Raw genomic sequence first — 25,685 nt, 5'->3', positions numbered from 1 at the left:
TATTGCTTTCACCTCCTTTACTTTCTGAAAAACTGTAAGAATGCAGTTTTACTATAGTAAAGGTAGTGTTTTTCACCTTTTGTTTTTTACAGCTGTGTCTATAACCTCAGATAGCTTACCTGGGCATGTTGGTATCTTTGCTCTTTTACCTGTTTCTTTCAAATGGTACAATTTATAATTGTTTGTAATTCTTCTTAGGTGTTTGTGTAAAAATGGTATAGGTTCAGTAACTAGTCTAAAACAAGACACTTGCTCAGGATTTCAGCTAAAATTGAAATCAGCAGTGTTTGATAGGCATCAGACTGACATGTATTCTGCTTTGAATGTGTGGTTAACTGTTGTGACAGCAGTGTGTTAGCATTTGAACAAAGTGCTCTAAATCCACTGTGTTGTGCAGGTTGTGGTTTAGCCATAGCATAAGTGTGTGGAGATTTGAAAACTGTGTTCAGCAATAAAAAACAAACTAGAGTCTGGTCCACGTGAATTGCTGCTGTGCAGACTGTAGTTAGAATTTTGCACGTGACTCCAGTTGTGCCTATTATTACCTGATGTCTTTCCTAACATTTCAAGGTCTTGTAAACAAAAGAAGCCCTTAAGTCTAAAACAAAGTAAGCATCGATGGTCAATGACTTCTTTTGTTTACGCAACAGGTGCACAAGGTCACAATTATTGGTTTTAACCCCAGTAATAGAAAAGCAAAACTAAGGATACCAGTCATTCAAATTTGTTGGCGTGTTGCTTCTGGTCTCACTTTTAAACTATGCTTTAAATTTTAACCATTTCTTAAACACAAGAATTTAAAACAATGCGTGTAGAAATAAATTGAAATTGACTCCTGAGTGACCAGCATGTCAAGCAACACTTTATAAATATAGGACCCACATTTAGAAATCAGCATTGTGGTATTGAGTGGGAGCCATGAGGCAGCCTGTGGAAAATGTTGTGATAACTGCTGGTTTTATTTCACTCTGTGATTTGCAATACCTCTGGGATGGGTGCCTTGTTCAGATTGATGAAATACTGATGGAATTGTAGTCAGGGGAAGCGTTGCATTTGCATAAATTGGCCCATCTTGTTGCACTGGCAAATACACAGAATTCCACTAAAAAGCAAGTAGCCAAAATGACTTCATTGCAACATAGTGTACGGTCAGGGACTTTGTGTCAGCATATGAATATGGAAGAAAGAATGTAAGTTAATGCAAAGTAAACTGTTGCAAAATTCAGTTGAAACGGTAGATTTAAGTGAGATGTAGTGAGACTAATGTTCAGAAAATAAAGTATTCCAGCTACATTCATGTGGAGAAAAGTGGGCTTTGAAGTCTACAACTTACAGTAGAGGCACATGACATAATTATCACTTTCACATGCAGTAATGTGAGAGTGACAGAATCAGACAATGTTTTGCCAGTTCAACGGTAACCCATAAGAACTTCAGGGGGTAATGCACAGTGTGTGCATGTGTACATATATGTGCATGTGAAACATTCATTCAGCAGTGCAACTCCCTGAAACAGTCATGGACCTAGGGACAGGCAACACATGATCACACCATCCTACCAAAGTCCTGCAGCCAATCACAAACCAGTATATAGTTCTATACATGGCATGAGTGGGGGTGGATGTGGAGGCCTAAATGCTAGGCGTCAACCCACTGACGGAATTTTCTTTAGACCTTTGTACTTGCCCATGTTCTCTCTCTCTCTCTCTCTTTTCCTCTCTCTCTCTCTCTCTCTCTCTCTCTCTCTCTCTCTCGGTTTGTTTCTGTGTCTCTTTCTTGCCTAAGTTGCAAAAGATTGTTATTAGTTTTTGTCAATTCAAAAGCAAAGAATTATGCTCCACAACAATTGTTTAACTGCCTAACTATCAGAAGTCTTGTTCTGAAACTTTGGGGTGGTGACCTCATTCTGTGATCCAACACAACAAACTCTTCCTTACACTCCTTACTCTAACTCTCACTCCGCTTTCTTATGGTAACAAGTTACGTCTCACAACACTCAAAAACCATTGAATGTTAAAAGGCCCTTTTCTAAACCATGATGTCTGTACTGCAGAAGGACATTTTTGCCCTAAAATCACTAACCAAATGCCCCATGTATGACCCCTTTGGTCAGGCCAAGTACCCTAGTGTTCTTACAAAAGACATGATATACAGGAATGTTGGCAGATTTTGTACTTTGTCCAGAATTTATGCCTCATGTTGTCCAGATATCCTGTATCAACGTGCATCCTCCCCATTTGAGCAAGTGATGAAACCTCTATAGAGCTGACTTGGCATGATACTGCATGGCTATCTTTTAACAGTCACACTTTCTCTGCAACTGATAGCACTAAAGAAAATTAAAACAAATTGACATAGCATAATGCTAGCATAGGTTGGGTCAGGAAGACTATACTTTTGCATGCTTAGGCCTGTAGTTTTTTTTCTTCTGCATCTGCATTCAATCTTTACACACATGCTCATTCATCATTCCTTGGAGGCTGTCAATTGTGTTATCAGCTGATCCCATCTACATATTCAGTAGCTCAGCGACACACCTAAATTGTTAGCCTATCATCCTGCAACTTCTTCTTTTTAAATATGATTTTTGCCTGTAGTTCATGCTGCTGTTTTACAATAGCTGAAGTCACGGCTGTTACGCTGTTTAAATTTCTTCTCCTCTCTCATCATAAATGGCAAAAGGAATCTCCACCTCTCCATCACCACCAGTATTTGCAGATTCTTAAGCTCCATCAGAATCATCAGCCACAACAACCAGTGTCTTACTCTGGGAATCAGTGTCAGGGGGATTTATACTTCTGTCGTTCAGGGCAGACGCCCCTCAGTTACAAATCTCCCTGTATAAACATCAAAGACTTTCTGCCAACACTCCATTATCACATCATAAGTACTAATAAAGATTCTTCTGGATTTTGTTCACTTCTCTCTCCTGATTTAAACACAAAAGACTGATAACCTCAGTCATCGCTGCAACATAGAAAGACAAGCCAGTTTTCCGAAGAGATATTTATCAAGTGATCCATGCTTGTATACTATAGTTTGGAAATTAATACCATGAAGTAATAAATGTTTAAAAAATGTATTTACATGATTGTTAGACTGAAGATTTTACAGATTTGTATTTGTTGAGTTGTAATGAAAGGAAGTAAAGTAAGGACATGGAAAGGGATCACACTTTCAATACTCACACAACTTTCACAAATCACAACTTCACTCAAACTACTTGCTGACTGTAAAATCCCTTTCAGTTTGAAGCAACAATTCATATCCCTGGAGTTAAACATTAAGAGATTTTTAGTGATATTTAAAGTATGTGTGTTACCCTTGATTTATCTCAAGGAAGAATAAGGTTAATACTGTAGCTACCCATCATTCACGCTTAACTTCAAAGGGATCGTCACATAAACCAGAGTATTTACTACTATGCTAAACTACTAAACGAGTAATAAAAGCTTGGCAGGAAAAACTCTTTGTTCATGCTTCATTCTCTCTCTCTTCCAAATTTATTAGCGGACTGTGGGCTTTTCTCTCTTTCAGTGAAACCAACCAAATTGACATAATCTCCCATAGCCAATCACATCATTGTCAAACTTTAAAAATATTCTCCTCTCTCTCAGTTGTTCTTTCAGTGGGAAATTGATGCTAACCTCCTCCACCCCATTCACCTCCAGTTGTCACCCTATCTAGAGCCCAGGGTTCCTTCCATCATCAGAAGGTCCACCTCACATCAATCCAGATCTTCAGGCATTTCCTTTTGTCCCTTCACCACCAGTGTCTAGCAAGGACGTAGCACACAATTCTGGGCCCTGTAGAAAGTAATTCTCTATGGGCCCTTCCTTGCATTCTGATGTCATTACACTGTGTTTATTTCAAAAAGCCCACCCTGGGCCATCCTCTGTGTCCAAGATCTGAGTGACCTCACAAAATCACTTACATCCCAGGGGAGAGAAAGCTCCTTGCATAACCTTTGTTCCCCCCAGACGACAACCACAGGAAGTGGAAATACACACAGAAGTAGACACATTATGTCAGCCTTGTGTGTCCTGATGTACCTCTTGTAGGAAAGCATTGATTGTTTATTGAAATATCAATTGCCAAATCTATCACAGTTTCCTGCAGATATGCAGGCCTGTGAATGAAGAACAGGATGTTGTCAGCTGCAACGTGATCTCGTACAAATGTTGCTACAGTCATGAAAGATGTTGGCGGGAGGTGTAGGGAGTAAGGCAGCCACGGAGTCTGTGTGGACTTATGGACAAACACAAGGGTGTGGTTTGGCACAATCTAATATGTTTCCAGGAAAAAAGCTTTCTTGGAAATAATCCTACTCCAATACAAACGGGCACAGAGCCAGAGAAACCCACCCAGATAAATCAACATGCACACAACAGTTTTACAGCTTTCACTGATGACTGCCAATGGCAAAACCATAGGATGACACAATTGTATGGCAACTAAGAGTATGTTTTCAACAACTTCCATCCCTGGACAATCCTCTACCTGCTCCTCTTTTCATCTCCCCATTCCCTTAGAAACACTTTTCCTTCTCCTGCCGTTGTACTGTACCCCTTCCTCCTCTTCTTTCACCTTCATACCTTTCTTGTTACTTCATCCCCCATCTCTCCTTCCCCTCTTTCAAAAGTCACACCATCTTTGCTTTATCTTTTCTTTGGCATGTGCCCAGGAAAGTTGCTAAATAGGTGCTGCTGTTAGGGTTTACAGTAACTCCAATGTTACTACGAGTTAAGGGTGTGGATAGTTCATTGACCCCTAGTAACCTTAGTTTGTAATAGAGCTTGAGGCTGCAGATACTGTACAGATACTTTATGAGAACAACAAAATGGTAATTGGTAACAGGCTATAGTTGTGAGACTACTTGGGGAGCCATGAATCAATCTGTTTGAGGAGATCTACTGTAGAAAGGAATTTTATTGTTCTGCTCTTGCCATCATCACCAAATAGCCAAGAAAAACAGCAAAAGGTGATGGGGTGTCATTTGGACAATTTCAGTTTGCAATTGCACAAGCTTGAGAGTTTTTCATTCTGGACACTGCTGGGGGTAGTTGGAAAATATGTGCTGAGGCAACATTTTCTGAGAAATGTATTTGTAAAGTGGAAAACAGGAGGTAGTCTTACCCATGTCATCCTCGTGGTAGATTATAGAGTGGTGATCTGTTTGGCTGTTGGTGTATCTATGTATTGGCTCTGTGTGATAGGTCCCGTTGTCTGTATGGATGGTTCCCTCAAACTGACCCTGTAACACCGAGCCATGGCAGGCTGAACCATGTTCACCTGCAAGGCCAGGTAAGGAGAGATAATGAAAATGAACAGAGATGACTGAGGTATAGGTTCAAGGTAACTTTATTATCCCCAAGGGGCAATTTGAATTACAGCCAGCAGTAACAATATTTTATCAAACCACAACAATAAACACAACCACAATACAGCATAATTTAAATTGAATTTACAGAGTATTATAACAATGGTAATAACCGCCGGGATGAATGATCTTTTTAGTCTGTTTGTTCTGCATCGTGGAAGACAATATCTGCGCCCGGATGGCAGCAGCCTGAATTCATCCCACAAAGGATGACTAGGATCAGCCAGGATGGCTCTCGCCTTCTTCAATGATCTGGCCTTAAACAGGTTGTGTAGGTCATTTAAGGGTGTGCCAACAATTTTGCTGCACACCTTCACAATACCTTGCATGCAGTTTCCCTGTTTAATGGAAAGTGACCCGTGCCAGCAGATAAAAGAAAAAGTAAGAACTGATTCAAGAGAGACAGACAGAATAAATAGATAAGATACGGATAGAAACTTCAAGATTAGAGGCAGCAGATACAAGAGGGGAGATGAAGCAATAGTGCCACTAATAGCAACTAACTGACTTTTTGATGTGCACAGTTCAATATATTTTACTTTGTTCTCAAATTTCAAAAACTGGGAAAGTTTTGCCACAAACAGATTTGCATCCAGATGTTTTATCCAAGACTATTACTGTAGATGTTAGGTGATTAAAAAACTTGATTACCAGTAAATTCACTTAGACATGAATCACAGTGAACTGTTCCCAACCCTAGTGGGTCAGATATAACAGTCATACCCACCCTCTAGTGTTCCAGAATATATGTGGGAGAGGTCAGTTGATGTGGAACCATTTTCACTGACCACCATGAAGTTTTCAGAAAATGCTGCTGCATTGCGTTTTAAACGCAGATGGAAAGTTCTGCAGGAACAAAAACACAATCAGCACACAGATGTGGTCAATGCTTTGTAGTGTAGTCAATGGTATGTATTTCTATTACCAGCAGGAAAATATGGACAATTACTTGTTGACACGTGTAATGGGTTTAGAACGTGAATAAATAAATCTAACAGAAGAAAAAATAGCCAGACTGTGTTTTTAAGAGAAACCTGACATTACCTGTGGAAAGCAGTAAAGTCCAGCTTTAGTGTGTGCTCCTGAAGGTGTGAAGCTCTCTTGGCTCTCAGGTGCTTCCTGTGAAGATCCTCCCTGTCGTACGACAAGCCCTCATAATGTTTTATATATGGACTGATGCCACTCACAGCACCTGGCAAAAAGGATAACATTCCATTCACTTCACAGAGCCTCACACCTAACAGGGAAACCAGACAAAGATGCCCACTTTCACCTTCCATGTTTTTCATCTACAGTGAACTAATTGCTGCAGCACCTCACAACGTAAAGTCACCCTTTATGACATATTGTTATACTTACAAGCTATTTGCCTGCAATTGCAAGAGATATTCATCTTAACCAACACACTTCATTCACATTGAACAACAAACTAAAACATGAATACTCCTCTCTGTCTTTTGTAGAGCAAAAACCACAGATTTGAGAAATGTGTATGACAATAATAAATCAAGACATCTGTTACTGTAAGATGGTAACTACATGTTATTGTGGTTAACTTATTTGTTTATTCTTTCACTTATTTATTTTCATTTTTTCCTTGACAGGGTGTACAATAAGTAAAATTAGAAAAATCACATCCAAAAAATGTCAAGACTGATAAATTGTAGACAGAACTGTCAATTAGACTTTTACAGGATTGTGTATGTATGTGTATGTCAACACTACATACTATTGGCACTGAATGTTATTATTCAGAAAATATATTTGCCAATAATTCCAATTGTCTATCATGGACACATCTGTATAACTGAATGGTGTATACGGTGTATAAAGCTATTGTATTTGTATTTTTGTCAATTTCTTTTGCTTTTTTGATTCTTGAGCTACTCCAACAAGTGAATTTCCCTAATGTGGAATCAATGAAGTTGATCTTATCTCAACTTAGTCTCCCTCTACCTTCCCTTTGTCCATTCTCCTTCCTACCTTATCCCTACCCCCTAACCCCCCCCCCCCCCCCTTCTGCTCATGCCTCCCTTCATATTCCATCTGGTACATTCCTCTCCCACGTTTCATTCTGGATACCGTCTGGGCCTGGGGAAACCGCCTAAGACATAACTCCCTCACTGAGGTCTTCTGCACGTCCTCCCAGACCAGCCTACAGACAACATCATTCTTCTCCCTCCCCTTTTACATCCATTCTTTGGTCTTCAACATCCAATAACTCCTGAATTTCCATTAAACCTTTAAATAACATATTACATTTAAGAGCTTTACTGAACTGACAATCTTTTGTTTATTTGTGACAACAATGTTCAGATTAACAAAATGTGGTGAGCACATTCATGCTCCCAATTAAAATCAACAAATCCAATTTTTATGTGTGATTTTACCGCCTTCCATCGTCGGCCCAAATTTGGACTGCCGTTTCCACTTTACTGAATGACTGATTACTGATCTGTCCGCTAAGTGGTGACTGTGAAAGTGCTGACTACCCAGAGAAAGCCTTGAAAAAGACTCCCAGCACTTTTGTGTAGAAGATGTTATTACCTTATTACTGTTGGCCCTCCTGAGTAAATCCCACTCACCTAAACCCTTAATAAATGTGTGTACTGCATTAGTCACAATTTAGTTAGCCGAACATTATGTTTACATCACAGGCAAGTTTTGCAGGATGGCTCAATGCAGCATTCCTGCGAGAGCAGGTTGAGACATGTCTGAGCCCAGAAGAGGCCAGTCCACCACACCAGCTGGAACCGCATATGCTAACACATCCACATGCACTGAGACTCACAGACACACAACAAGCTAAACAACCTCAAACAATCCCACATTCTTATTCAGAGTGGAGGTGAGGGAATACACACACACACAAATCTTCACACTCTACCACCACACTACCTGTAACCCAGTCCCGGCAGTCGACCAGCAACATTAGCAGCCAGTAGTGTTGAACCCCCATGGTCTCCGCATCAATGTGTTTTTCTTTTCTTTTCGTTTCACTGTTTTTTCTTTCGCCTTCTTCGCTCACATCCCTCACTCTTAATCATCCCTTCTTACTTCGAGAAGTCTTCACCAGCCTCGTACCTGTGCTCTTCCCTGGAATGTGACTACTTGGGAAGTTGAAGCCAGAGGAAATTGGAAGACTGACACTGGCATATTCAGACTTGTTTGTCAGCATGGTATGAGTTACCTGCACAGTTAAAGGAGGGATTTGAAAAACACTAGTAGGAGGATTACTTACTAAGAGTAAGAGTGGTGTGGTGAAGATAAAAAGTGACATGAACATTTGCTGTACAAGTAGCTCTAACCTTAAGCTTCTGTAACTTTAAATATAGTAATAAATCCAAGCTAACCAACCCTCAGAAGTTGCTCAGTGGCTAACAGTTTAATACAGTTGTTGTGTTGGGCAACAAAGCAAACAGGATATGTAAAACTAGCTTGTTATTTGTCGATAAATATCGATTGTCACCTTTTTTTTCATTAAGAACAGGTTCTTACTGCATTTACAATGGTGGCCTGACAAGTGGCATGATAATATTAGCTAATTACACCAAGTAGGCTACAGCTGAGGCTGATTAAATATATACTTAATTTTGTAACCTGATGATTGCACTAGATTGAAGGTCAAGTAATCACTAAGTTTAACTAATCCTCTTGAAGGGACACATTGTATGACATCGATCAAAAACAGTATGATTTCACTCAGAAGTCAGGGGAATACCAAAGTTATTAGGATTTATTCTTTGGGGATCCTGCATCAAATTGCATGGCAATTGTTGTTGAGGTGTTTCTCTCAGGACCAAAGTGGTGGATCGCCCAACCAACTGACAGACAGTTCACTAAAGCCATGCACGAGTGTGGAAAAAAAGTGTGTCATTGATAATAAATGCCAAATTGTGAACTTTGAATAATTTTATCTATTTCCTTACAAAGGAAAATGCCTCCTACGGGTCTAACAATAGACTTATGTGTGGTAGAGAAAGTCCTAAAATTGTTCCAAATTATAGAAGCAAGCCATCATTTGTATGACTCACACTGTGTCAGAGGCTCATTTTAAACAAAGTGTGACAGTTTTAGGTAATTATGAGGAACAATAAGCCTTTCAGAGGAAATGAGATATAATTTGACCTGGAAATGAGGTCAGTTGAAACACAGGTCTTGCTACAAAAAAGTCACATATTTGATGTGTTCTGCAGGAATAAAAACAAGTTTGCAACAGTTTTCTGAACAATCAAATTAAAGAGAAAATATTATGTAACTTATCTTTATTTGTATGTGTATCATTTTTTCCATTTGGCCTGTTTCTGCTGTGTTACATAAGAAATTGATAGTTGAACAAGATACAAAGACTTTAAGACTTCTGTGCTTCAGTAGTTCACTTGCCTCCATACATATGTTTCAGATAGTTCAGTCAAGAAACTGCAGAGAGAAAGTTTACAATGTGCCGACAGCATCACCACAGGAAATTGTTGCTCCACAGGTGCCCAATTACTAACTTACATGCACCAAACCACTGCAGCTTTTCTAGTAAAATTATCAAAATCATAAATAACTCAAGTCGATGTCTCAACAGCATTACTCATTTTGATGCTACAGTCAATGCCAAGATAGAAGGTTTTGCAGAGATCTTTACAGTGTACAGATCAGGGTCTATCACGTGTCCAAACCACCTCTAAACTTAAGCTTGTAATTTATCTCCAAAGGCGTGTCCAAGAAGAAGCCAGTGGCTGATTATAGTTTAGGACCATGTTCTGAAGGGCATTGTTGAAAACCACATTTAATTAAACCACACTGACTATACAGATTGGATTTATTAGCTCAGTGAGTTCTGATGGATTTCCTGAATATCTCTTGATCTTCAGCTTTGAAGTTTTTCAACTCAGATTTGTTGAGGATGTTCGAGGGGATTCTGATCTTGATGCCTGTGACTGGACTGTCATTAAGATGATGTCCTAACAACGTTATATTACAATTTTTCTCCTGTCTTAGCTGGTTCACTTCCAGCAACAGATGTCCCACTAGGGTCGTCGAAGACAGGTTACAGGCCTAAAACGCTACTACAAACAACATACCACGCTACTGACTTACTCCTTCAGGTCAATGTTTTACAGCCTGATTTAGAGCTTAACCTCCCCCAACCTTGATCATCCACGGACTGCCTCCCCTCGAAAATGACATCACAGATTCAGATACACGAACGAGTACAGGCTTGCACACACGCACACGCACACACACACACACACACACACACACACACACACACACACACACACACACACACACACACACACACACACCACACCTAAAGACCACATGATAAATTAAAAATGTAATGAAAAGCAATTGTACATTGAACACCTGCACATCTTTTACTCATACTGAAAAGCCCTCGTTAAACATTTACTTCTCCTGTGATCAACTTAATGTAGAAGTGTGGAAAGGTTACTGTAAGACATTGACTTTAGATGGAAAGCATACTGACAGATTTTTCTCATCAGTGTGTTTTGACCTCACATTTCATGTCAAGATCAAAGTTGTTCTGCCATACATATGGAAAAGATTTACTACACAATACCAAAATCTTGACAGAGGAGGCATTTAAAGATGAAATAAATGCTTGTTTCCCAAGTTTCTGAAATATGTGGATCTCAGTTATTGTTCATGAATGGCAAACTCTCACATGTAAGTAAAATTATTTTCAGGCTGCACAACTGTAACTGATCCTGTCAGTTCTGGGAACACGTCCACATATAGATTATCTGCCTTGCATTAAACATTCATGTTCTTTCCTACACTGATTTGCAAAATGTGAAGTTCTCCTGAGGTTTGCTCACTGTTTGACTGAAATATGGGGGTCATGGGGGTTTCATGTTGCATTTAAGACTAATTCAAACCAACACCGCACCTGACATCCAATCTGTCCCCACAAATGTCTCAAATGACAAAGGATCATGGGATAATTATTGTGACGGCAGGTCCTTAGCAGGTTTCTTTGCTTCTCTAAGGGTTCATAGGCTATGGGAATTATCAAATCACATCGTTCTGCTAACATAGCCAACTGGTAACCTCTTCATTGGGTTGACCCACTTCACAAAGGACCACAGCCTTCCCATTCTTCATGCTTGGGCACCCCACAATATTCAGTCTGTGTCACATGCCATAATGAGCGCATTGTATTCAAGGCATTGACAAAGTTTTGAGCCAAGCAGATTAGCAAGCTGCCATCCATCTCTGTCTCGTTTATGATTCATCTGATGCCTTTTCCTGGACTCTGACAGCTGAGATATTCTGCACTCGGAAGAATAACTGCATGTTTGTCCTTCATGCTAATCCATTTGTTTCCAATCAAATACATATCAGTGTGCAGTGGCCACTTTTACAGTTATCGTGACAAAAACTGTCAAAGCATTTCAACATGGCTCTACAGCACTATCTCACTGTAGTTCCAGAAGTAAATAACAATGTTGTTCTAACCAAAATTTTGGAGAAAATGATTGATAGCACATTCTGGAAACCATTTGTTTGTTTGTGATCATGTATCATAAATCTATGCGATTCATGGTGAAATCCCAGTTATCTAATTGTCAACGAGATATATTTCTAGATGTTCAAAATTCTTCAGGAAACACATGACTATTATTTCCTTGTTGCAGCTGACCAAAGATTTAGGAGTCATTTGAAGGTTGTCACAGTCAACCTAACACAAGTGTAATCTCTCAGTTCAGGGGAAGACAGGAGGCCAGCTGAGTGAGGGTTTAACTGCAGGAGTCAGTTCACTTGCAATGCAATGCTTCCCCCTAGGGAAAGCTTGTTAAAATGAAGCATAAAGACCATGTAGCTGGGTGGAATTTTCATTCACATGCAGTTTTATTTCCTTTTTTCCTTTCTGATTTATTGTGCACATCTTCATATTGATTTGCTTTTCAGTGTTTTTGAAAGAGCTTTGAAGTCCCACAATCTCTTCAACTGTCAATACAAACACTTCTGTGTTTCATGTTGCCTTTCGAAATAATGAGGCCATAAAGTCAGGACAAATTGGGAAACTTTGGCAAACAATGACCAAATGGACAGTACACTCTGTTTGATACTGGGCACAAACATCCATCTGTAGTAGTGTTTGTTTATTGACATTTAGTAAAACCTTTCAAATTCTGGATAAAGCACTATCTCAAATCTCTCAAGATCTCATTACTTAGAAAACCCACAGGAGACATTAAAGGCCGAGCTCACACCTCCATTTTGCAGTGGTGGGAGAAGTTTTCAGATCCTTTACTCAAGTAAAAAAGTACTAATACCACACTGAAAAAATACCTTGTTACTGTTAAATTACTGTTAATCTCTAAAAAGCATGCATTGAAAATGTTAATTAAGTAAAAGTGTGTTAAGTATCATCAGGAAAATGCACTTAAAGCATTAAAATTAAAAGTATCAATGCAGAAAAACCTTCATTTTAGAAACTGGAAATGGTCAAAATAGTTTTGTCAATCAACTAAGGGTTTAATCAGCTAATCATTTCAGCTATACTGCCTGTATGTTGTTGGGTTGTTTAATTTGTAATAATATATTGTATTTTATAAACGACTTGTGTGAAAAAAAATCTTAATTTGTAAAGTAACTAGCAACTAAAGCTGTCAGATGAATGTAGTGGAGCAAAAAGAACAATATTTCTCACTGAAATGTAGTGGAGTAGAAGTAGAAAAAGGAATGAAAAGAAAATTCTTCAATTTGTACATAAATTCAGTCCTTGAGTAAATGTACTCAGTTACATTCCACCACTGTCATCTGTTTAAATATTACTCTTTGCCATCTTGGATCCAAGGTCATGACGTTAACAGCTACCCAATACAACAAGAACAACTGCAGGGAGTATCAGCAGAGATAGGAACAGTCTCTGCCCATTCAACTAACATCCGGATAAACTGTGTTTGGTATGGCTCTGAAGTCAAAAACTTGTTCTAAAACACGTCCATTAACCTTGATACATTTGTTAGGAATTTTCACTTTTTGTTACAATTTGAAAAAAAAGAGATGCCAATGTATCCAATCACAGATTCTTTCCAGGGTTCACACATTAAAATACACACATTTTCCATTCCTGCTTTTTCAAAGATCAAGAGTGTGCAAGTAAGATATGTCTCACTGTCATTATAATTTTTTTTTAGCTTGACACAAAAATATTAATAGTATTAATAATTATAATAAAAGTAAGCCATGACAGATGGCTTACTGGGACAGTGTAACATTCACTGTACCGGGACCCTGAAACTAAAGCAGCTAAACAGAATTTATTAATAGCACTCTCCATGCTTAGATACAGTAGAGCCCTTGAATTAGACATGGCAATAGAATAGACTTAATTCCTAATTTCTCATGTGTGTGTCTTCTTCTGTTTTGTTTTTTTTAAAGACATAATTAGAGCTAATGCAAAACTTGTAAAGTGTTTTTAAATATTAGACCATTAAATTACACAGATGGCTATGATAAACCAGGTGGCTAAAATTCAAATGAGTTTAGATGCAGATGATTGAGGGAGATTTTAAACTGTGGGGAACTTGTTGCTGATTTCCATAGTTTCGAAGTCGACCCATTTTGAATAAAGTTCACCTGTTCAGGAAATGAATTAAAGACATGAATTCCACAAGTGCTAAGAAATACCAATCATCAAGGCCTGTTTGGTGCGCGTCTTTTGACATTCGTGATGTTCTGCAAGCCCAGCAGAGGGAGCTGCTCACACACCTTTTCATAAAAATAACTGCATCTTGTGAGGAAAGGAGGGGGTAAAAGGGACAACCCTACAAATGAAAACCAGCAATACTTCTACCAAGGATAGAAGAAGAACGGGTGGGACTCAGCAAAAGTAGAAAAAGAGAATACAACTTTAAAAATGATTTTTAAACTGTTTGGGATGAATAGGAAAACAGAGAAGATGCTGTAACAGTAAAATAAAAATAAAAGATAACATAAACATGAGGCCTGTGCGTGCATGTGTGTGTGTGCGTGCGTGCATGCGTGCATGCATGCATGCATGTGTGTCTGAGTGTGTGTGTGTGCTTGAGTGTATTCTGGTTTGTTTATACTGCTGATGACAAATGACCCCTTCTATTAGCCCTAAATGAAGCCATATGTTTAACAGTATGTGGGCGAGGCGAAAAGACACAGACCTGTTCTTAGCCACAACCACCTCCACCCCCACCACACACACACACACACACACACACACACAGACAGACTGTGGACAGCAGTGCCACCCAACATTTTATTCATGTGCAGTTGTAATTGCAATGGGTTTTATACATGACACATGAGTTAAGTAGTTGGCCGGTGTGTTTTTACAGAAAAATAATGGTGCTGAAGAGAGAGGAACTAGCTGTAGGTTTTACAAAAGAAGTTAGGGAGTGACCATTGTATCTTGTAGTGGGTGGGAAGTTCAAGAAATCAGCAGGGAGAACATTTCAGGCCAGGCTGGTATCCAGCTTGCCGTGCGGCCGGCAGGAAGAGCTGCAAACCAGCGGTCACAAATGCAGCACCATGCAGCGCTGGAGAGGAAGGCTGACCTGGTCTGTACGTTTGGGGAGTTCCTTTAGTACCAGGATTTCAGACTTTAACGTGAGCTACCTTCCTTTCAGTTTCATTTCTAATCCAGGAAGGGTGTTGATCACTCATACAGTGACCTTTCACCTCTCATGACTATGTTGGCAGCAACAGTGCTTCACATAGCTAGGCTATGCTGGCAGCTATCAGCAGCATAACGTCATACATTCTTCCTGCATGGGCTCTTAAGTGTGGCACCTAGATAACCTTGTTGCTTTTTGCTTTGTCCTTGGATACCCACCTTTTTATGAAGGCATGAGGTCTATTTTAAAGTGCTCATATTATGCTCATTTTCCTGTTCATAATTGTATTTAGAGGTTATGTTAGAATAGAATGGTTCAATTTTCAAAAAACACCATATTTATGTTGTAATGCACATTGCTGCAGCTTCTCTTTTCACCCTGTGTTTTGAGCTCTCTGTTTTAGTTACAGAGTGAGGCATCGCACTTCTACTCCATCTTTGTTGGGAATCGCACATGTGCAGTAGCTAGGATAGGACTACTACCCAGTCAGAAGCAGAGCATGAGGGAGTGCCACGCCTGCAGCTAGGCGAGCATAATAGGGTGAGTTACAAAGTGACGTACATTCATCCCGGAAGTAGAGGCTAGACTACAGTAGAGCTGTTTAGAGCAGTTTGAGTGTTTTCTGTTGGAGATGGTAAATCAATTTGGGTTGGAATGTGGGCTTTTTCACTTTGTAAACCTATTACATGCACAAAAAAGGAAAGGGAAAAAGCCAAAAAGCATAATATGAGCACTTTAATACTGTGTACATACTATGTAAAGTACATTCTGAGAAGCTGTTTGATACATGCACAATCCCGTAGTTTGCAACATGTTAATTACTTTTAACGCTGTAATAATCAATGTTTTTTATATGTTTAATGTTTTTTATTATATAAAGTAAAAATATAAAGTGGAGCATTTAGCAGCTAAAGAAAAAAACATTTTACTCAGGAGTTGATGGAGACATAAACAGAGTTAAAAGGAGAATGAAGGCAAGAGCCATTACCCATTAGCTATGTGAACTTTACAAGGCCATATTATTAGATGTGCATACATTATTATAGATTTAAAAAGCCTTCCTTTTCTACCTCATCATCCCAAGTGCCAGGTGAGAAACATTTCCCCTCTTTTTTCATTTTCTCTTCTCTCTGTCCTCAGTTCCAGAAACGGTCTACTGTTTATTCTCCCTCCTCTCCTTCCTCTCTCCATGTCAGCCCCTCTCTTATGAATGAGTGTGATGAGGAGATAAACACTCGTGAATAACTACTGCAAGACAGGCTCTCATTACAGCCATTCAACCATCGGGATCTTTATTTACACATTCTCTGTGAGCAATGTCAAAGCGGCAAATGTTAGGCCAGATAACAGGGGGGAAGATGAGGCCGCACCAACGCAGACACACACACACACACACACACGGCAAAGGCAATAAAGGGAAGGGAGGGTTGAATTAACATGTTGTCATGACCTCGTTGGGTCAGCGCCGGGAGCGGGAGTCACACAGTTCAAAGTCTGTCAGGGGAAGACACGCACACGCACACGCACACGCACACACACACACACACGCACACACACACAAACACACACACACACACACACACACATTTGGCATGGCACATCTTTTTTGTGGTTGCAAATCCTAACCTGCTAACAATTTGTGAACGGCTTCAGTATCTCTAATATATATTCAGCAATACTCAATACTGGAATACTGTACAACTCTGGTAAATTATCACAGTGGCAATTATTTTCTCTTTTGTTTCGGCAATCCCATTACAAAGTAATCCTCCAGAAATGTGTTCAATTACATGATTGGCAAACAAAGTGCCTTGTCCGATGACGTTAGCTCATCCTGAGGAGACCTCAAGCTACTGTGTCATCTAAATAGGACTGTGATGAATTTCTCCACTTCTTTGTAAATAAGATCAGAGATGTTAGGGCAAACATCTCACTATCACTGTCTCAGAATTCTATCTGTGACTTGTCTCCTGCTCATTCTTGGTCCACTTCTATACCTGTGACAATAAATGATATCTCCTCTCTGCTTCATACTTTGAAACCCTCATTTTGTCCTATGGATGTTGTCCCTACTGTGCTATTTGTACAAGCTTTTGACTCCATTGGCCCCTGTATTGTTGAGATGCTTAATACTTCACTTTTAACTGGTGTTGTTTCTAGTTTTTTTAAACATGGTGTTGTTGAGCCTGTACTTAAAAAGCCTGGTTTGAATCCACTACAACCTAAGAACTACAGGCCAATATCTAAACTTCCATTTATGTCAAAAAGATTTTAGAAAAAGTTGTAGCAGAGCAACTCACCCTTTTCTTAGAGAATCATCAGTTGTTTGACTAATTCCAGTCTGGTTTCCGTAAAGAGCATTCTACGGAAACTGCACTAATTAAAGTTTCTAGTAATATTATGATGTCTGCTAACTCTAAGGAATATACAGTTTTGGTCCTATTGGATCTTTCCTCTGCTTTTGAAACAATTGGTCATAACATTATGATGAATAGACTTCGTGATCTGGTTGGGATCTCTGGATGAAAATGGTTTTCATCCTACCTTTCTGGTAGAAGTTTTAGTGTTTATGTGAATCAGATCATGTCTGAAACTGGAGAGTTGTTGTGTGGGGTACCTCAGGGTTCTGTCTTGGGACCTATTCTTTTGCATTCTTTTTCTTTTGTACATATTTCCTTTAGGACAGATAATTAGCAAATTGAGCAATATATCTTAACATCTCTATGCGGATGATAGCCAACTGTACTGCTCGTTTAAGGAAACTGAGTTCTCTAAACTGTCTTCTTTAATCAACAGTTTGAGACTAGAATCAAACAGTGGTTATGTGCCAACACTTTGCTTCTGAACTCAGATAAAACAGAAACACAAACTATTGCCCCTAAAAGTCGAATCCCTCCCTCTATCCAGCCGAGCCTCAGGAGCTTAGGTTTTTTTGTTGTTGATTTAGCTACCGTATGTCCTTCGAGCTCCACTCTAAACAATTAGTTAGGAACTGTTTCTTCCAACTGAGGAATATTTCTAAATCAAGAACACTTGTAACTAAGGGGGAGTTGGAGATGATCATTCATGCTTTCATTTTTTCACGCTTGGATTACAGCAACAGCCTTTTTACCTGTTTAAGTGAGAAGGAGCTTTACCGTCTCTAGGCTGTTCAGAACTCTGCTGCAAGGCTTTTGACTCACGTTAAAAAAAGAGTACACATCCCGCCGGTTATAGTAGCACTCCACTGATTACCAGTCCAGTATAGAATTCAATTGAAAATCCTGGTCCTTATTTTAAGAGCCCTGCACGGTCAAGTTCCTCCATACATCTCTGACTTGATACAGCTTCATACTCCCACCCGTAGTCTGAGGTCATTAAGTCAGAGGCTTTTAGTGGTTCCCCACACTCATTTTGAAACTGGAGGGAATCAATCATTCCAAGCAGTGGCTCCTAGGCTGTGGAATGTCTTGCATCCCTCTCTATGTTGTGTGAATTCTGTTGAATCTTTTAAATGTCTGTACTAAATTTCATGGAAATCCATAAAATAATTGTTGAGGTATTTCAGTCTGCACACCAGAGTGACATTGTCATCCTCCAACCTTTGTATTTAAAAACAACATCAAGAGTGTTACATATGTCACAGAACAGGTCATGAGGGATATTAAACCATCCTGGCATCACGTGAAAATCTTTGTACATAATTACATGTCTTGGTGACATGATTGTCTCTGACAGCAGTGGCAATTAAATAATACAGTCATGTCATATGCAAACAGACTCAAAGCTAATACTCTTACTGATGTCAAGTGAAATTATTTTGCTGTAATGAACAAAAGAAATAATGGCCTAAAGTCAGGAATTTATGTAATTCTCTTGACAATACGCACAAATTTCCCATAATGACTCAGTGCATAGATGCATCTTTTGTTTACAGTTGCTTTAAATTGCAGCTCATTATCCCATGTGGTAGAAATGCATGGGGTCTGTTTCCCACACTCCCCTCTACTTAATATGACTCAGACAGATGACAGGAATGTTTCTCATCTGTGTGCAGCAGGTCACCGGCTTTGCCATAAAGATACAGTAATGACCAGACCTAATGTGTGCCTTAAGTCATAAATGTTCTGATAGGAAAATGTTATGAAAATGCAAGTTATGCCTAACCATGTCTGCACTCTTAACACATAAGAGGGAGATACTCAGGTAGACTTTTCTCCTTCGAAGTTTTGTCTCTCATATAGAGTATTTGAATTTTGTTTAACTTTTCATAAAGTCTTTCCCCACATACAGGCTTCCATTTGGCTTTTCGCGGCTCTCTCTGTAGCTTTAAATGTGACTATATCTTAGCCCCATTCCCTAGTGAGAAGAGTTTTGGGGAGTTTTTTACCTTAAAAGGCTATGTGGAGTGGAGCGCTGGCTTCCTGTGGGAGGGCTTTCCTCTCTCTGACTCTGGTGCTGGAGGCCGGGCCCATTCTCATCCTCTCTCACCCTGACTGCTCCAGTCACTCCCACTTACACATACACACACGCAAGCACGCAAGCACGCAAGCACGCAAGCACGCACGCAAGAAAGCACGCCCACACACCCTTCCTTTTTACACTCCCTGCGAAGTGGTGAAATCCAGCTACAGCCAGATGTGTGTGTGTGAGAGTGTGTTCATGTGTGTCTGTGTGTGATCCATGCTGACCTCCTTACTAACAACAGGTGAACACACGGTCACACAGGAGAATAAGGTAATCAGATGGACAAAGAGTAAAGACAAACAGGCAATAGAGGAAAGTAAGAAAGAAAGAGTGTCAGGGATTAAAGTGTAGGAGGAAACTGGAAACAAATGAGAGGCATTACAAACAGGGAAGAAGTGTGGAGCGGTGATAATAAATGCAACTTTATGAAACTGCAGATCATTTGAGGTTGAAGCTACTGCTCGCCTCATCTCCCTGCATCCTCTCTCTTTAACAGTCGACGTATCAGTTAGCCTGTCAGTCAGCCAGATAGATAATAAATTGGTAAGAAGGATGTTGTCCTTATAAGGTCAGTGCTGAAGCTGCACTGTAGGCCCAAGCTACAGCTGCTGGTGTATCACCACCATGTCAGCATGAAGTCATCACAACTCTACCCAGTCTGACTTTCTCTGTCTATTTCCTTTTGTCTGTGACCATAATCCCAGCCGCCTTTTCAAAGGTGTTAGTGTTCTATCATTATGTCTCTGTCTCTGTCAGTCTGTTTAAATTTTGAAGTATGTAAATAAATAAAAGTGGATTCAGTGATATCCACCAGACTTACATAACAAGTAGTGTAGATAATACTTACTAGTTCAATCTGCAGATGAAGACCCTGTGATATGGTGGACAGCTACAGAATAAATTTAACTGTGTTGAATGGAATAAACCTGCTGCAAAAATGTCTGGAACGAGAAGGTGGACCTTAAGTTGAGATTGTTTCATGAGATAAGATCAATGACAACAATGTTACCAAAGCATTATGAGTATGTGGTGGGTAGTATGTATGTATGTTTGATTTATGTCTATAAAGGTCTTTTATCAAACTGTTAAATTAAAATGTTTGTCATCTGTTTTGCTGCCTGTCTTTGTCTTTGTACGTTCTTCCACCTCAGCTATTTGATGTGTCATTCAAGAATGAGTCTGGTATGTTCTTACTTGTTTTTTATGCAGAGGAAGTTGTTGCACAACCAGACATTCACAGATAGTGGCTCATGGTGTGTAATCATATTGTGTAAATTAATATAAAAAATTGGATGCTAATACAAGGTTACTAGACTAGACCACACATTTCACAAAGATGGTTTTCCTAAATTAAAGTTTCAGTTTTATTTATACAATAATTTGATAATACAACGCTGTTGTTGGACCCATCAGACCTACACCTCAGTGTATTTGTAAGACTCAGAGAAAGTAAAGGTAGACACAGGGCAAGCAGCAAAATACGTCACCCTCCCTGATCTCACCACTTCAGATGTGAGAAGTCCGATTACTGTTTATGCTCTATGATTTCATTCTCACCTTTTAAAACCTGATCTGCAGGTTTCTGTCTCCAGGTGGCCTGACAACAAGTCTTTGTCAGCACACTGCCTTATTGTGCACTGATTATAAACTTATCAAGTACTACTAAGTATTTTGTAGACATGGTGGAAATAATTGGTACCAATCAAAAACCTGACAGACTTCACATTCATCACATTCAAACACGGGTCCAATGTGTACAACAACACATTCATCAGGACATTTGCTTCATTGCACAGATGCACATTTCTGATGCTGTGATGTTGAGAAAAGGTGAAATTGTGAAATGTGCACCCTCTGACATCCCTTCACGCATCTGTATTGTTTATAATCTCTTGTACTTGCCCCAGAGCGGAGTGTTCAGACATGCAATATCACCACTGATTGGTTAGATATGATCAAAACATCTGTGAGATGCCTGGAGAGGTGCATTGATGTGTGTGTGTGTGTGTGTGTGTGTGTGTGTGCGTGTGTGTGTGTGTGTGTGTGTGTGTGTGTGTGTGTGTGTGTGTGTGTGTGTGTGTGTGTGTGTGTGTGTGTGTGTGTGTGTGTAAGTAAACAAATGGTTATGGGGTCATGACAGGTAATGACATCATTGCAGGCAGCACAGACGCTCATCGTCATGCAGGAAACGTGTGCGTCTGCTTGTACAGACGAAGTGTTACAAAGGGAGATGCATCTCACTGTGTGTGTGTGTGTGTGAGTGTGTGTATGTCATCAGAGTCCAGGTGGTATCATGTCTGGGTAATTCATGATGTATGTTTCTGCCCCAAGGCCAAAGGCGTTAACCTATGGACGCATACTAGGAGGACCTCATATCCTACTGCAGGGACTGAAGCTTTAATTGTGTTAAAACCATGAGGTCTTTCTGTAGTGTCATCCCTATGTTCCCTCAACAGAGAACATAGACACGCTCCTCTTTCTGTTTATCTTTCAGGACACCAGACCAGAGGGTTTTCCTTTTCTGTGCCTTACTCATCCTCTCTAAATGCCATGTTCTCCATCATTAATCCTAAGCATACACTTTAATTGGCCACTTAACTTGCATTTTCAAAATATCTTCATGTTTAGTCTGGGCCCCTCTGCAGCATTTCTGTGGCTGAGCAGCAGTAAGGAAAAGCATACTTGGAACGTCGAGAGGGTATTGAAAACAGTAAATTACATTCTTGAATTACTCACTGAGAGGCTTGGTGGAACATGGCAACATCCAGACATTGTGGCCAGGAGACATAGCTGCAACCTCACAAATCAGAGCAAGAGACTGCTGATGTTCTTTTCATATATGAGGGCATACATTTAGTAATAAAAGCCACTATTTTCCATCACACTGCAAACATACAGACACAGGACACCTAACTTCTATTCTTATTCTTATTCTTATTCTTATTCTTATTCTTATTCTTATTCTTATTCTTATTCTTATTAGTAGTAGTATATATTGTATATAGTGTAATGTAAGTGTCCATTCAAGATGAAGAATTGTTACATCCAGACATTCTTTTAGTTTTGTGTTTTTAGCCACACTGCTGGCATGGCTCTTAGGTCTGTCTGTCTGTCTGTCTGTGAAATGAAATCTCAACAACTATTGGATGCGTTGCCATTACATTTTGTACAGACATTCATGGTCCCCAGAGTAGAAAGAGGAGAAAGAGGAGAAACAACTTTGGTGATCTCCTGCATTTCCATCTAGCCCAACCATGATCTTTGGGTTTGAGTGAGTTTCAGTAATAAATACTGAATGGATTGCCATGAAATGTGCAACAGATGCTTCAGCTGGCTTCATCAAAATCCATAAATCTCAATGCTCTTTGTGATAAATCCTATCCCAATATCAAGAAAAGTGAAACAATCCACACTGCAGGTAATGCAGTTTGTTCATGCTGTTATACCTGAGCTTGACAGTGGGCTACATAGCACAACACTGAACCAGCCAACAGTTAAAACTAGTCTAGAGTAATCATTCTAAAATTGTACACAACTTACTACCTTAAAATGTTGCCAGACAGTTTAATGAAGTTTAGCTAGACGGATGATTATGTGATATTGCTTTCTTTTCATCTTTTCTTTCATTTCTTTTCTTCCTGACACTCTCTCCTGCTTAACAGAAGGAGATACAGTTTGGGTGTGGATCACTTTTGCAATTCCTTCACTTTAGTCTTACATTGCCAGACCTGTCTCCATAACGCTGTGGAGTAGGCCTACCTCCACATCAACACCACAGACAGCTGTAACTCACATCAGCAGCTTAAAGCAGTGCAGAGTTTCAGCAGGGTTTTTCTTCCCACTGTGCAACACATTTACTCCTAATAAAACCTTATTGAGAAATTTCTCTAGGATATTTCCCATTTACTTTATCCTGGCCTTTCTTCTGAACGCTTTGCAGGTTAAGAGAGCAGATGCTTCAAATCAAAACCCAATATTTTATGAGATCAAACTGGAAGAAGTGGAGTGGTCAAACATTCTGCATTCCACTGGTCATAACTAATCTTTGGTAATAACGCCATGTTATGTAATGCACTCTTTGCATCAGTAGCATTTGTCTTAGAATGCCACAAATATTGATTTATTGTAGGGTATATATAATAATATAATACACTGTCATTTTGATAATACCCAATGGCACATTTCTGACTTCTGCCTATCCAATGGTAATGTAAAAAGTAGAAGCTGATGCTGAAATTGACCTGCGAATAACGAATGATAAAGAAAAAGGAACAAAGAAAAAAAGGATAACTTCGTTATGACTGTTTCTTTAGCCCTCTGTTACAGTTACATACATCAGTAGTATTTGCTAGCTAAAGCTACATCATGCAGACTATTGGTTTACCACCATGGCTTACCATCTGAAAAATGTCCATTATTTTTTAATTGAATTGTTAAATTGGGGAAGTGCAGCTGCCAAGATTCCAAAAGCCAATACACAATGGCTCAAAGATTATATGTCTGTGAGCCAGTTGTACCACGTGTTTGTAAGTTAAAAGCTAGGTAGCCTACTACAATGTAGGTAAATATTTACGTATCACTAAATCAAAAAGGGACACACCACATAAACTAGTTTTTTTACAGTGAGATCAGTTGTTACTAGCTAAATGATTACACCTAACTTCAGGTGTAACTGTCAAGTAGCATAACTGATCCAACTGACAAAGCTAACATTAACTTTCTAACATATGCCCAGTTTATTAAAGAGTAAAATAAGTAACGTGAAAAGAATATGGCCAACATATCAAACCTGATACTTGATCAAAGTGTTTAATAATATTGTAAACTGTGAAGATTTCATATTACATTTCACAAAAATATGCAATATAGCCTATACTTCAAATGACAAAATGTTATGCTAACGTTTGCCAAGCTATCCGTGAATGACTAAATATGGCATTGATTAGGTTGGCATAAACAGATATTTCCTTCACTTTCTAAATGAATATGTCTCGAAAATACACTTTTTTCTCCATGTTTGCAAATACAAACAAAACAAAATCATACATACATTTACAAAGGATTTCAATTATCAGTAGGCTACCATTTGTAGCCCCTGAAAATTGGTCAATGTGAACGTTATGCTAGCTTGTAATGTTATGTTATGTAGCTGATGCTACATGGAGCAACAGATGTTCACTAGCAATTGATTTTCACATTACTTGACTTTACTAATAAAGACATTTCTTAAGCTTTAATAGTGAAACCTGATTTAGAATATCTCCAGTAGTTCACACAAAATTAGTGATGGGTTAAGTAGCTGGTGCAACCCATTCCTGGGGAATAAGTGTCCTAGTCCTTCTGTGCTGACTCATATCCATGGATCTCTTTCTTCAAGCGCCATGCATCTTTCTACATATCCCGCTCTCTATGATTATGAGCAACTGTGGACACACTGTGGTGTCCATTGTTCAGAAAAATTCTAATTCTCAGTCAGTTTTCATCCTTCAGTCACCAAACTCAAATATCAGGTGCACAGAGCTCAGGGTTCAAATTTCAGACAGTTTTTGTAACGTCTCATAACTTCTGATACATTCTTTTTTCTCTACTGCCCCTGATGATCATATTTGAAGTAACCATGCAGGAGCTGTCTCAATTGCATCACATGGTCATAAAACCAAATCAGCTTAATGGTACCATGATAGAAATTTGGATGAAGGCTGCAAAGGTTGTACCATCACACTACCTCACAGAGCATTGCAACTGAGTGAAAAAAAAAATCCCCGCTGCATCTGTACCAGGTAGTTTTGTGGTTTTATTATGACAGTGTGATTACAGAATGTGAACTTTCTCCATCCATCTTCATCTCTCAAACTCCCCCTCCACCTACTTGGCATTTTACTCTCTCCCTTTCTCCTCCTCTAATATACACACTCTTAAAGGCCCTAAGTGTGAGATGTTGTGTGCCAACAGGAATCTTTATCCATTGACAGGAGGTTATATGTGGAAACGTTTCTCTCTCTCCTGTGTGATCTGTGGCCCTCTCTGAAAGCACAACAACCCAAATAAGGAGATCAGCCCCGTTGGAAGAGTTAGTGAGTGGAGTGGAGAAGCCAGACCTTGGACGGGTGGTATGATAGGGTGGAGTACGTGTCTGAGAGAATGATAGTCAGGGAGCCAGAACAGAATGGAAGCAGAGTGATGAGTGAAGGCGCAATAGATGGAGAGGGAGATGATGGAGAGAAAGATTGACAGAGGATGGGAGG

General features: G+C 39.4%; 1 protein-coding gene across 1 annotated transcript in view; it reads right to left on the bottom strand.

Moving 5' to 3' along the window:
• The window catches only part of si:ch1073-396h14.1 (disintegrin and metalloproteinase domain-containing protein 10), a 37,850-nt gene extending 29,368 nt beyond the window's left edge, over window positions 1-8,482 (bottom strand). Inside the window, exons 1-4 of the mRNA XM_032525209.1 lie at window positions 8,279-8,482; window positions 6,425-6,572; window positions 6,108-6,226; window positions 5,137-5,292 (exon numbers count right to left, since the gene is read on the bottom strand). Coding sequence (XP_032381100.1) covers window positions 5,137-5,292; window positions 6,108-6,226; window positions 6,425-6,572; window positions 8,279-8,339 — 484 coding nt within the window. The 5' untranslated portion in view covers window positions 8,340-8,482. The remainder of the gene's footprint in view (window positions 1-5,136; window positions 5,293-6,107; window positions 6,227-6,424; window positions 6,573-8,278) is intronic.
• Between the last annotated feature and the right edge of the window lie 17,203 nt (window positions 8,483-25,685).

This window comes from Etheostoma spectabile, chromosome 9 (genome assembly GCF_008692095.1).
Source record: "Etheostoma spectabile isolate EspeVRDwgs_2016 chromosome 9, UIUC_Espe_1.0, whole genome shotgun sequence".
Lineage (NCBI taxonomy): Eukaryota > Metazoa > Chordata > Actinopteri > Perciformes > Percidae > Etheostoma > Etheostoma spectabile.
The sequence above is the reverse complement of the archived record's forward strand: the minus strand, read 5'-3'. Positions and strand labels throughout refer to the sequence as shown.